This window comes from Phasianus colchicus, chromosome 4 (genome assembly GCF_987193195.1).
Source record: "Phasianus colchicus chromosome 4, bPhaCol1.hap1.1, whole genome shotgun sequence".
Lineage (NCBI taxonomy): Eukaryota > Metazoa > Chordata > Aves > Galliformes > Phasianidae > Phasianus > Phasianus colchicus.
The window spans coordinates 66,937,703-66,951,464 of NC_143439.1; the positions used below are offsets into that span (position 1 = coordinate 66,937,703).

The window sequence follows — 13,762 nt, forward strand, 5'->3', positions numbered from 1 at the left end:
GTCCTTTTCAACCCAGGCCATTCTATGATATGATGATTCTTCTGAATCTATGACTGCAAAGGCTTGATTTGGGAGCTCTGGTAGAGAAAAAGACTGAGCCTTTCTTATATGAAACGATTCAACGTTTAATTTGTTAATTAAAACTAACACTTGGCCTATTGTGTCAATTCCCACAGGACAAGTAGCCTGGAAGCGTGCAGTTCGTGGAGTTCGAGAGATGTGTGATGTGTGTGACACCACCATCTTCAACCTCCACTGGGTCTGCTCTAAGTGCGGCTTCGGTGTGTGTGTCGATTGCTACAGGATGAGGAAAAAAGGCATACATGAAGGTGAGAGTGTATATTGCTGCTTGAGACAAAGGGAGAGTGAGAAGAACCTGTGTTTTGAATTGGCAGTACAGTTTACAACTTAGAAACACGAAGTAATGACTGTGTTTTACAGATGATGACTCGGATACTTTCTCCTGGTTTAAATGTGTGAAGGGGCAGGAGCACGAACCAGAGAATCTAATGCCTACACAAATAATTCCTGGAAGAGGTATTTTAAATATTTGATTGGGAGACTGAAGGACTGTCGTAGCCTTTTGCTGTCTTTTCTATGTTGTTGCTATTATATATATATATATATATATATTATACTAAGTGGCTTTTTGTTGGTTTTTTTTTAGCTTTATGGTTAACCAAAGCTTATTTTTATTGTCAACACGTTTAAGTTCATAAACTGGAACAGCCTGTGTGCTTACTACTTGTTTCATTATCTTGACCTTTACAAAGTAGTAGCAAAATGTAGTGTTCAAAGATGAACTGTTACTTTGCTGTTGTTCAGCTGAGTAGTATATGCTTTTTAAAAAACTTGCTGAATGTTCTAATTAAATAAGCTCATTAATTATTTTTTTTCCTTCAGCACTCTATGATGTTGGTGATATTGTTCACTCTGTAAGAACAAAATGGGGAATAAAGGCAAACTGCCCCTGTGCAAATAAACAGTTCAAGGCACTGTCAAAGCCAACTCTAAAGGAGGATTCAAAACAGGTATTGCTGTATTGTCTCTCACTGCTGCCTGTGTAGCTGAAATACCCATATTTTTGTCACAATCTAGCTGTATTTGAAGCCAGTGGCAACTGACACAAGCACGCCAGTCCTGACTATTGCTGGATTTTTGTTTGGTATTCACATCTGGGGGAAGTCTTATTTGGTTCTTTTGACAACTGGTAACTTGATGAGTAAGCTATTCTTGAAAAATGTTAGTGAGTTTGGTTGTTTACCTGTTTCTTCAGTAAAAACATAGAATTAGACTGAGAGGACTTGTAGTCTTAACAACAGAGATGGGTAATGGCTGAGAGTGAAGGCTAGCCCTTGTGTCCTGGAGTTGTAGTATGTGCAACACCTAAAAGAATAAGTAGGGTAGGAAAGTACTGGAATGCATAAAAGAGCTGAATATGGATTAAGTGGCAAGGACTGCAGCAGTATGGAGGAGCACTGCTTTCTCTGGCATGCTGGTAGGAAGTTTGTTGTTTTATTTTATTAACAAGCAAAGAAACATAAAGTTTGGGTTATCTTGGTGATTTAATTTCAATAACTAATTTTAATTGCTATGAAAAAATTAAGAAGGCTTTCATTTTGTGGATGGCGACATGTAATTAGATGTAGTACTTTTTTGCTTTCCCAAATACATACAAGTTAATAGCCTAGTTTTGCAGCATTACAAGGAATCAGTGTCTTTTACATGTGCTTATTCATAAACTTATTATGAGAATAAATACATTTTGAGTCCAAGAAGCAGGCTGAACTTGATTTTTGTCTGGTAATCCATGTAAGTGGTATGGAATATTATGAAGTATTAAGAGCAAGGAAGGTGGTTATGTAGTTAAAATTAGCATACAACTGACCTAGCTTGGGTCTTGGTTTCTTAGTACGTCCTCTATACCTTTTTCTCTGTAAAATGGAAAAATTGTTTTATGTTGTGATATAGTGGGAATAATTTATTTAATGAAGTTTGAGACTTGTATTATGTCATGTTGGGAATTCTTACCAAGCATCAGTAATCATTAAGATGTGAAATAAAGGATGTAGCAGTAATAAATGCATATAATGATTTCTTGTTTGGCTAGTCTTTGAGCAGGAAGGAGAAATATAGCCAGCCATGCAGAAGTCCCAGGCCAAAGCACTAGTTTTGGTTAGCCTGCCAACATAGCAGCTCCAAATGAATAACTCAGCTGCCTAGGAGATGTGCTGAGGGTTCTGTGCATGGCTTCTTCTGGCCAGGCCAGAGCTGCACTCACATGCAGCTCTATTTTAGAGCCGGTAGATTTTTGCCACTTTAGGATAGAGATTTAGGTGCTCTATCTACATGTTTTAAACAAGCAAACTGAACCTCCAGCTTAGCCCTGAACATTATGGTTTTAAACTGAGAGAGGGGAGGGTTAGGTTAGATATTAGGAGACAGTTTTTCACACAGAGGGTGGTGACACACTGGAACAGGTTGCCCAAGGAGGTTGTGGATGCCCCATTTCTGGAGGCATTCAAGGCCAGGCTGGATGTGGCTCTGGGCAGCCTGGTCTGGTGGTTGGCGACCCTGCACACAGCAGGGGGTTGGAACTGGATGATCATTGTGGTCCTTTTCAACCCAGGCAGTTCTATGGTAATCTACTACTAGAATAGCAAGAAGCAGCTACTAAAATTGTATTTGGTTTCCAAAGCAATCTCAGAAAATGCGTCTGGGAAACTCAGCTTTCTTTGCTTATCGTGAATAGAGATGGACTCTAAGCTCTTGAAGTTGGGAAGTCATGGTTTCTCTTGAATCTCTTTTCATTACTAAGATGCAATGCTGACCTCTTGTGGAGATGAGGTTATTTAAAGGAGGGCAGCACTTCCTTTATTCTGTTTTGAAAGAACATTGCTCGTTTCCCCTTCTTGTGTGGTGTGCTTATATTTAATCAGGATCTCATTTTGTGTTTTTCAGAATTTGGTACCTGGAGAGAGGACCAGCCTTCAGCAAAACAACTTAGTCCTGAGCCCACAGGTCCCTACACACGATCCTCCTGTCAAACCAGCAGCTGGAAGTAAACAAACTCCTTCAGTAAACACTTCTCCTTCATTAAGTTGGCTGTCAAATATAACAAGTGGAAATGTGAATAAAGAAAACAAAGGTATGTATAGAACCAGTGAAAAGCAAACCCTTCTGTGGCTGTTTGTTAGAAAAACATGTCCAGGACCCAGCAGTATCTTTGAGGATGACACAGTCTGCCTACTGGAATGGAGTTCAGTGAGTGTATTGCAGAGCATGTGCATATTGCACATACGTATGTATGTTCATATGTGTATATGTGTGAGTATCTCATGCTTTAGATTTTATTTTAAGGATGTTTGTTGTGGTTCAGGTTAATCCTTGCTTTATTTCTTCAGATGTTTTTTCTTCTTCATTGCAGAAAAACTTCTTGTGCCCATTTCCAAGAATGAAAACAAACCTCTTCAGACACTCCCTAGCTTAGCTAAGCCTGCTACAGCCCTGCAGACATTCAACAGTGCAATACTAACACCTGTGAGCAACAACAACACAGGTTTCCTGCGGAATCTCCTGAATTCTTCTGGAGGAAAGGTATGTGACATCTCTGTTTCACTGGCTTGAGTTGATACAAGGCTTAGACTGCTGTTCTGTGGCTGTAATCAACTACTTCTATTTGTCACAGTAGCCAATATTTTGTTTTCCTTTGGAGGGAAAAAGGGTTTAATTCAATGTCTGTTGCAGTGCCTTTTAGAATAGTAATTTAATAGTGCTTTCAGCCAGTCTTGCTTGAGTGAGGGGCTGGGATGCAGGTGATGAAGCTGACAGAATTACTCAGCATAATGTCTGGCAGGTGCATAGATTAGATCTCCTCTAAGTAGTCTCTAAAAGAACCATCAAGGAGCTTACAGAGGGATCTAAAACCTCCTTCTGTGGAGGGTGGGTGACTGGCTTGTACCTGGCCTGCACACCACTTCACTTCAGATGTTCCTGGGCTGTAATCTGCTCTTACAGGTACAACCCCAAAGAGATTGGGGTCCCTTGATAAAACTGCATTTCTGTTCTTTGATATAAAGAAAGTCTTCCTTCATGCAGCATTCAGTGGCTTTCTGCAGTGTTGCTAAAATCAGGGTGGAGCTGCATGCTTCCAGAATGCTATAGATGTTATCAGAAATGGCACTGACATTTAATGACAGTGAATTTCTAGGCAGCAGCTGTTTTGCAGACCTCTGTTTCTCTGCATGATTGTGTGCTGATGTGAAAATTTTGGAAGTGGCAGATATATAAATTCATCAGTATTAAATACATCATCTTTGAATTGCAGAGGACAATGACAGAAAAACAGACCAACTTTTTTGTTCTTTCTCCTTTTTTTTAATAAACTAGACAGACAATGGACTCAAGAGTACACCCAAAATCCTTGATGACATTTTTGCTTCTCTGGTGCAAAATAGAACTGTTACAGACATGCCTAAGAAGCCACAAGGACTGACTATAAAGCCTACAATAATGGGCTTTGATACGCCTCATTACTGGTTATGTGATAACCGCTTACTGTGTCTTCAAGATCCCAACAATGAAAGTAATTGGAATGTCTTCAGAGAGTGCTGGAAGCAGGGACAGGTAGTGAACATCTCCTCTTGCCATTTTCACATCATGTGCTTTGATCTCTTACTTAAAAGGCAGGTGCAAACTTACTGCAACCATAAGCAACACTGAAACTTCGTAATATGTAATACCTGAACACCGAAATCCTTAGATAAAAAGATATATTATTTAAAACCAGTTTCCAAACACAGTGCTGAACTTATGGCTATTTAAAAAAACAAATAATGCTGCTTTAGAGCTTGAAATAAGGAATGATGAAAAGTATGGTGTAATTCCTGTATGGCAGTGTGTTCATCCTTTAAAATGGGATGTTTGCAGAGTACCCATATTTAAATGTTTGGTATGTTTCATGAGTGGTTAGAATTCGGATTTTTGATGTTTAATAATTCTTTGGGGTGTCTTTTTCCCAGCCTGTAATGGTGTCAGGAGTTCATCACAAATTAAATGCAGACCTCTGGAGACCTGAGTCCTTCAGGAAAGAGTTTGGCCAACAGGAAGTAGACCTGGTTAACTGCAGGACCAATGAAATAATCACTGGCGCTACTGTAGGAGATTTCTGGGATGGGTTTGAAGATATTTCAAGTAAGCAGTGTGAATTTCTTTACAATGGGTAAAATATTAAGCAATGATAATCTTACTCTAGCATAATATTGCCATCCTTGAGCTGCACAGAGCAAAATAAAAGATGTTCCAGGCTTTGTCTTTGTGGACAGTGTCTGCCCTGTGTCCTCACCAGGTGTGCTCAAGGGATGGTGGAGTTAGTGGAAATGTTGTCAGCTGTGTTGAGGACCATCTCTGAGCAGCATGTTTGACTGCTTTTTTCCTTTGGGAAAGCATTCTGTAAAAGTCAGGGATCTTCTTGGTGAATTGGTTCACCTGTCAGCTTTAACCCACACAGGTAAAACCAAAGAACCTATGTGGGGTTGATATACAGAAGGTAATTAGGTTTTACTTATGAAACTTGTAGGTGTTCCTAAGGTTTGGGGAGGTGAGCATGAGGTTTGACATCGTTTTTGCTTCTAGAAACAAACTTTTTCCAGAATTAATGCTTGCCCTGGCAGCTGAAGGTCCTGCCTCATCTGTGTGATGTAAACTTTGGGGATTTGGTACTTTAGGCAAGAAGACTGGGAGCTGGAAGGCTTGTTCATGCTTTTCATTTGTGTTACTTGAGCTTGGTTTTACCATCAGCTTGCCTCAAATGCAGAACAGTTGTCCGAGTTAAGCTGTGGGATGTGCTTGGAAAGGGAAGCCACTGAAGTTCACACTGTGCTTCATCCAAAAACCTCTGTACTGTCACAGCACGTTTCTCAGGGCAGTAATACCTGACTGTAGTGTCAAGTGAATTGCATGTCTTCAGTTCTGTATGAACAGTTGTAGGGCAAACATGGCTATAAAATAAGATCAGGATTCCATGATTATTTGCATTATGAGTGGTACAAGCTCTTATAAGCTGACGTGTTAACATCTGACAATAGGTCGCCTGAGAACAGAAGAAGGAGAGCCAATGGTGTTGAAGCTTAAAGATTGGCCTCCAGGAGAAGATTTCAGAGATATGATGCCTTCTCGGTATGAATTTACCAAGAAACTGTTTGTGTGCCATGCTTCCAAAACAATAAAATGTAGAAATACTGTTACGTTTTGACAGCTGCTTCATCAAAAGCTGTTGATTGCATGATCTAACACTGAACTGTGCTGTATTTCTTTTAGGTTTGATGATTTGATGAAAAATATTCCACTGCCAGAGTACACTAGGAGAGGTGGAAAGCTCAACCTTGCCTCTCGACTTCCCAACTATTTTGTACGACCAGATTTGGGCCCTAAGATGTACAATGCCTATGGTAAGGAATTTGTCAGACTATAGCTCTTTCTGCCCATGTATTTGAATCACAGAATGGCTTGGGTTGGAAGGGACATTTGAGCTCATCTAGTTCCAACTCCCTGCTATGGGCAGGGACGCCTCCTTGTCACTTAAAAGACACTTCAAACTTTAAGCCTCATCATGGCCTGTAAAGAGATCCTGATGTGCAAATGCTGTAGCAGCTGCTGAAGGAGAAATTGCTGCTGAGAATTCTTTATTCAAAACTGCTGCAGAAACCCTTTGGTAACAGTAATGTGGTTTTTGTGTATTATACAGATGGGGTGTAGGTGCAGGCTGATGTGTTTGTTAGCTTATAAACTTAACAGTTGGCAAAATACAGAGGAGATGCTGCAAAGTCCTAGGAAAAAAGGAAACTGCTGCCTGGAAGAGTTTGCTGATGAAAGTAAAAGCTGTCTGGGCTTTTCAGATAGCTCTGCTTAGAGTAGCAGAAGATTTCTCACTTATCTCACTAATGTAGTGGGTGCTTTTTTTCAGGCTTAATAACACCAGAAGATAGAAAATATGGCACAACAAATCTCCACTTGGATGTGTCTGATGCAGCTAATGTTATGGTGTATGTGGGGATCCCCAAAGGTCAGGCTGATCAAGAAGAAGGTGAAGTTTTTTCTCTTGTTCTGGAGGAACTATTTCCCTCCAAAAAATCTGTGGTCCAAATGTTGGTGGAAATGTCTCTGTAGTGTAACTGCTTGTGTTTACTCTTAACAGAAGTACTTAAGACCATACAAGATGGTGATTCTGATGAGCTGACAATTAAGCGTTTTACTGAAAGTCGAGAAAAACCTGGAGCTCTGTGGCACATCTATGCTGCTAAGGATACAGAGAAGATTCGGGAGTTCCTTAAAAAGGTAGGCTGCTCCATCTTAAAAACTGTTTTATTATCTATGCAGACTTCTAAATACAAATTCTTGGACTTTTTTTTACCTTCATCCTGTTCCAGTTTCAACAAAAACACAGTTGAAACCCTTAAAAATGTGCATGAGGTGGTCTTTAGAAATGTCAGTCACGTTGTTTCTGAAGTCTCCCTTCTTTCATGTTTCTACACTGAGTTTTTCTTTCCATAGCTTTCAGGTTTAGATTGAGGGAGAAATGAAGGTTTTTCAAGTAGCTTCCATGGGAGTGAAAGGGTCTGAGAAAGGAAAGAGGTGATACTACATCACAAAGGGCTCCTTTCACTATTTACCACAGGTGGTCAAGAATTCCTGGTAGTCTCATTTCTGAAACTTCTTTTCACTAAAAGTAAAAATGTTAATGTTTAAAAGGATACATGGGATGGTCTGAACAACTGTTGGCTTTGTCAGCCTGAGTACTGTCTTAGACAACAGCTTGGAGAAGCTACAGCCGATTTGGTTAAGATTTGTTTTTTGTTAATACTGTATCTGATAAAACTTGCTAGTGAATTTTATAAGCAGCAGCGATTTGATTCTTAGTCTCTTGTAGCATACTTCCCTGCAGGCCTGAGACTTTCAGCAGCTTCTCTTGGGATAGAACCAAGGCATTCATCTCTTTCTAAATGAACTCTTAAGATTCAGACATCTGGTCCCTACATCCTCCTGCCCCTCAGTTTTCCTGTATGAAGTCTTCATGCCTCCCTGACTAGTAACTTCTGGAACTCTTGTTAGCAGGCTGTTTTGGTCAGCAAGCATGCTGAATAGTGCAGGCCTCAGGGCAGGCACCTGCTGTATTTGGCACTCAATATGTTTTGTCCAGTTACGTGCTAGAGTAGTGTAAGAGAAATGATCTCACATATGAGTGGTTCCTGTTGTGAACATGAGTCACTTGACCCTGTTTCTTCTTTCCTATGTACATTGGAATGATTTTAATGTACCATATCCACCTTTTGCAGCACATTAGTGAAGCAAGTGGAAATAAGCAGTGATGTAGCCTTGACAAACAAGAACTGAGTAAAGAATCCAAATCTTGCATGTAACTCTTGTATCTGATCACATGGTGCAAGCTGCTCTGTGTGGAATGCATACATATGCAACACCACGTGCACATCTTGGTTATCCTGTAGGACTGGTGTGTTGTAACAAGTCTTTTTCCCTACTTTTCAGGTTGCTGAAGAACAAGGTCAAGAAAATCCTGTAGATCACGATCCCATTCATGATCAAAGTTGGTACTTGGATCGATCTCTAAGAAAACGCCTTCACCAGGAGTATGGAGTTCAAGGCTGGGCTATTGTACAGTTTCTAGGAGATGTAGTTTTCATTCCAGCAGGAGCTCCACACCAGGCAAGGACCAGTGGCACTGTTTGCAGCCTGACCACTTGGGCAGACTTTGCATACGTGGCTAATGCTTGTTTGTTCTCTCCAGGTTCATAATTTGTACAGTTGTATTAAAGTTGCAGAAGACTTTGTATCCCCAGAGCACGTCAAGCATTGCTTCTGGCTCACTCAGGAATTTAGATATCTGTCACATACGCATACAAACCATGAAGATAAATTGCAGGTATGTTTCCAGTGCTCAAGGAGAGCCTTGTCCCTTTTCTCCCTTTAAAAAACAAACAAACCTTCACCAAATCCATACAACCTTTCATGTTCGGATTGGGTTGCATTGGACCTTGGAAAAACTGTTTTTAATGTTAAACATGTTGAGTGCTTTTGAGGAGGCCTTCTGATATTGCACTGAAGCATTATCTCCTGTTTGTGCTGTTCTTCCTGTGGTTGAACCCACAGTAATCTGAGGCTGCTACGTTTCAGCTAATGCCCCATTAGCACTGCACCTCATTTTCACAGATCAGTGATGTAAGTGAGGCTCTTACAGAGAAGCATGTTTGTGCTTATGGGTGCAGAGAAGGTGGGAATCTGCAGCAGTATGTCAGGGCCTTCTGATCTGCCCTACCCATGCTGTTTAGTTGTAAAACTGAACGCCTTCTCTTTTTTTCCTAGGTGAAGAATGTCATATACCATGCTGTTAAAGATGCAGTTGGGATATTGAGAGCTAACGAATCCAGCCTTAGCAGATCATAAAGTAGAAAGCCTTAACACACACTATGAAACAGAAGCGCTGGCAGCTGTTTTAACTACTCAGTCAGGACCTCTGTGGACTTTGAGATTATATGAATGTTACCTCATCTTCCTTTCAGCAGTACCAGAGGATCGTGGTACTATGTTCTGTGTATTCTTCCAATGTTTACAAACCTGATATGTATATGTAGTAATATGTATGGACTGTGGCATACTGTGAATGCTCAGTTGCAATAGAACTTTATATGGAGTTGCTCTCCAAACTGTACAAAATACCTCCTATAGAACTGTCGGGAATTATTCCAAACTACTCATTTGAAAACTATTATCTGAGACATTGTAAAGCTCCAATTTTTAAAACTTATTTCAGGGTGGGAGGAAATACAAAGTCACCCAACTAATAACCAATTTATGTTAACTAAGAATGCGGTTCTGTAACTTCACATTAACATAGAACTAGCATTTAAAAGTAGCTTTAAGCTATTGTATAGTAACATAGAGATGGAGATTAACCATCTTTAGGTAAATGTATTTAAATTTCTAAATGTTAAAAGAAACTTTTAATCAAATGTCTTCTGTTTGAAACTGATCTTTAATTTGAACTTACGTTTGATTCTCTGGTTTTTAACACTGAATGGTCTACATAAAATTCTTCTATTTCAGATACTGTTCCTTGCCCAGCTTCTTCAGTTGACTCTTTAAAAAGCAATGAATTTGATGCAGTGCTTTGAAATGCAAAAGTAAATTGTGTATCATATTGTTCATAGAGTTTTTTTAAAGTATCTGAAAGCTCAGTGTATTTAATTCAATGATCTGTTTGTAGCCTTTTTTGGTTACCACAATGTGGCTTAGATTGATTATTGCTTCTCAGCTGCTACTGTGGTCTGTATTGAATGAGTTCTGCAGCTTCCATCTTAAAAAGCACACTGCTCTAAAATTACTAAGAGATTGAAAACACCACAAATTGTAGAAACAAGCAGAGGAGCAATGCATCTGTCATCTACCAAGATAAGCTAAAATAAAAACAGCTTTTCTATTCCTCCGTGCCCCTTTCAGCACTGAACCACACAGGACAGCAGTTGGGCTGAGCCAGGTACAGGGCAGCTTTGTGAGCCAGAAGTTGTTTTTCTGAACTCAGTGTGAGCTCCTCTGGGAGAGGACATGAGGTAGCAGTGGGTCAGTGCAGGTACTGTGATGCAGCTCAGTGTGCAAAGAGATGTTCCCATTCACTGAACTCCTGCTACCTTGAAGTCTGCTGAACAACTGTGTGTGTTCAGTGAGAACTTCTCTCCATCTTTACTTGCTGAGGTCTCTAGCTGGCAGAAAACACACAAGCTAGAGCAGCCACTGCTCTGTCTGCCTCCTGCAATGAGAAACAAAATGTTCACTTGTCACTTTGTGTTTGAAGCAATGAAGAACCCTTCAAGCCAAGGCCGTGTTTCAGATGAATATTCATTCTTGCAATCGCAAATTTTGAGTAAATGAAATAAAGCAGCTTACTTGCCTTTCTTGGATCTGGTTGGAAGATGTGTGGGGAGCTGGTGTGCTGTATCCTAGCACCCAGAGAGTGTAATGAGTCACACTGATTTTACACACAGACACGTGCATGTACAGCTGAGGAGACTCATTTGCTGAAGATGTATTTTGAATTTCCTTACTACTGCTGTTACATAACCTTGTCTTGCCCCAGCTTTCAACTACTACCAGTAACTGACTCTCCAGGTGTTTTTCCTTTTTGAGCTGTGAAGATGATAAACAAATTGCCCTTTCAGTCAGCTCTGGTTTGTTTTGCTGCTGACAGGGAACACTTGAGTTTCATTGCTCCAAAGCTGGGCACCAACCAGAAGTGTTAGGGCTGCTGTGGGCTGTGCCTCTGTTTGCCTCCAGCATGAAAGTGAGCAGCACTTGGCTCCTCCTTGCTTCGTCAGCTGAGACTGGAAGCTGTTGGGCAGCACCCAGCTCTATGTGCCTTCTCTGGACACATTCACAGTCTTTAACTTTCTTCAGTATGTCTGCCTTAAAATTAGAGACTGTTTACTTTGCCTGTGAGGCTCCTGTGCTACTGACCTGTTGGAACAGAGGAAGCATGGTGCTGTGTGCTGCCTCTGCTGCATCAAGACAAGAGTTTTGCCTGAAGTTTTCCTTTGGGAGGAGGCATCCTGTGCTGGGGATTCAAATCCTGTCACTTAAACAGCAGCTGACTTCACAAACTGACACAGAAGTACCTGGTATGGTTATGATGATGTTCAGACAGCTGCAGGTGACCTCACCTTTCAGCATGGAGTTCTGAGCATTTGTCAGTAATCTTCTTTACAATGAAATTAATTAAAACTGAAGATGGAGAGGCTTCTTGAGCTCAGTGGGTTTTATTGGAATGTGACTTTATGAAATTTCAGAGCAAGGAACTTGAGATGGTACAAATGGCAACAGCAGGTTCAAATAAAATTGTTCTTCTCTGTGAGCAGGTGCTTCTCGATCCTGCAGCAAGAACTGTTAGAGCAGTGCAGCCACCTTCCTTGCAGAATCTTCAAGCTGCTCTAAGGGACCTTGGATCTACCCCCCCCACCACAACAATGAGATGAATTCAAGCAGCCATCCTTATTTATATTGTTACTGCAGTGACCGTACCAGTGTCAGATGAAGATGAGGCTCACAGCTGGCCTGTAACACTGCTGTATTCTGTTACTGGGTTTGGATGAGCAGAGTGGGTAACAAATGCTGCTGCTCAGCAGTGTTGGGCCACAGCTGTTCTCCTTGGAGTCTCTGTGGTACCAGGTTTCATTTTATAGATCTTCAGTTACATTTTTCAGTATTTGGACAGGATCTGTTCTGATCGACTGCACCGAACCACAAGCAGAAGAGCTGCCACTATGCTAAGCACAGCGTAAGTGCCACAGCTTGCCTTTTATTTCTGCCACCTCCTTTCTCATCATTTTCATGCTGTTTATGCTTACTTGTTCAAGCTGTTGCTTCTTCCTGTGCCTACATCCTCTTCTGGCTCTGTCCAGGCACTGTTTCTATTTAACAGGAGCTCCTGCATGAAAGCTTTTCTTTAGCTTTGTAAACCCAAAAGGGAGCTGTTAAAGGTGAAAAATCTGACGAGGTGCAAATGAGCAGTTGTGTCCATGCATCACTTTAAGAGCAGCTTTAATAAAATCTGGAGTCAGTCAGTCAGTAAAACAAAGACCTTACACCACGGAAGGTTTTTGGTAGCTGATTAAGCCAAAGTGCTGTTTAGCTTCAAGGAGCATCCTTCCCTACGAATATACTTCAAGACCTGATATCTAAAAATACATAACATTACATGATCTTTGCCCTTTCACCATCATCTCCCACCTGAGACAGTCTGAATGAAAAGGGGAAAATAATCTCAAGACTGCAGTCCCCAAGAAGAAGTGTATATTACAGTAGTTTCTTGGAGAATACAGGACTCAGGCAGAAAAAAATATATTACATAAAATATTTGCACATATTGTTTTGCATTTTGAAGATAGAACATCCCATAGTGGAAAAAAGGCAAACTGTACATTTCCTCCTTAGCTACGCAGGGTAGCCAACCGTGACTGCATTGCTTCAATGTCTTCCTCCTCGTCAACAGCAGCAGCTGCTCCCATGGGTTCTGGCTCTGGAAGAGCATCTGTGACTTTACTAGGTGCTTTACCCAAGGCTCCTGTGAACAACATAAAGAGAGCCCTTAGTGAGCATTAAGTTGTAATTTACTAATCAGCAGCTTTTAGGTACAGGTGTTTCAATAATTCTGCCAGCCACTGTTAAGTAACACCCAACAGCTGTCTGACTTTACAGGCCCTCATGGCTGGGGCAGTTGGACTCATTGGGCTCCTGGTGGCCCACAGAGACTCACCAGCTGTAATTTCAAACAGAATTTTATCAATTTCCATCTCTGCTTCCTCCTCCATTTCGTCCTCATCCTCCATGCTTTCAAAGGTGTCCTCTAGCATCTCCTCTATGATACCAGCCTAACAGAAACAAGAAGACAGCAGGTGATACCTTTAGAAACTGGAGAGCAGTCATTTCCCAGTCTGAGTATTCCAGTCTGATGCCCATCCAGGACATCCAACCACTGCTCAAGCTTTTCTGAATAAGACTGGCTGCTTGTATGAGGGTTGGCCAACATACCCACACACATTCTGAGCCTATATCTGTACAACTGGTGCACAGGAAAGGTAGTAAGAAACGAGGATTAAAGATGCATGTTCTCACATTCACAGCCTGCAGCTGTTATTCATTTCTGTTGTATGCTGAAACATCTACAACCCAGGTTAATGCAAGTTTGCATCACAGAGGC

The 13,762-nt window shown here is 41.0% G+C and overlaps 2 protein-coding genes across 3 annotated transcripts in view; one reads left to right on the plus strand and one right to left on the minus strand.

Annotated features, from left to right (window-relative positions):
* Positions 1-10,025, plus strand: part of KDM3A (lysine demethylase 3A) — a 28,978-nt gene extending 18,953 nt beyond the window's left edge. The window contains exons 12-25 of the mRNA XM_031588211.2: positions 177-329; positions 442-537; positions 904-1,031; positions 2,962-3,148; positions 3,428-3,597; positions 4,390-4,626; positions 5,022-5,193; positions 6,087-6,177; positions 6,319-6,449; positions 6,965-7,084; positions 7,196-7,335; positions 8,545-8,721; positions 8,804-8,938; positions 9,379-10,025. Of these exons, the coding sequence (XP_031444071.2) occupies positions 177-329; positions 442-537; positions 904-1,031; positions 2,962-3,148; positions 3,428-3,597; positions 4,390-4,626; positions 5,022-5,193; positions 6,087-6,177; positions 6,319-6,449; positions 6,965-7,084; positions 7,196-7,335; positions 8,545-8,721; positions 8,804-8,938; positions 9,379-9,459 (2,018 nt within the window). The 3' untranslated portion in view covers positions 9,460-10,025. The remainder of the gene's footprint in view (positions 1-176; positions 330-441; positions 538-903; positions 1,032-2,961; positions 3,149-3,427; positions 3,598-4,389; positions 4,627-5,021; positions 5,194-6,086; positions 6,178-6,318; positions 6,450-6,964; positions 7,085-7,195; positions 7,336-8,544; positions 8,722-8,803; positions 8,939-9,378) is intronic.
* Positions 10,026-12,586: 2,561 nt separating this feature from the next.
* CHMP3 (charged multivesicular body protein 3) overlaps positions 12,587-13,762 on the minus strand; it is a 29,185-nt gene continuing 28,009 nt past the window's right edge. For both annotated transcript variants that reach the window (XM_031588218.2, XM_031588216.2), the window contains 2 exons: positions 13,319-13,433; positions 12,587-13,126 (listed from right to left, as the gene is read on the minus strand). In XM_031588218.2, the coding sequence (XP_031444078.1) occupies positions 12,993-13,126; positions 13,319-13,433 (249 nt within the window). In that variant the 3' untranslated portion in view covers positions 12,587-12,992. The remainder of the gene's footprint in view (positions 13,127-13,318; positions 13,434-13,762) is intronic.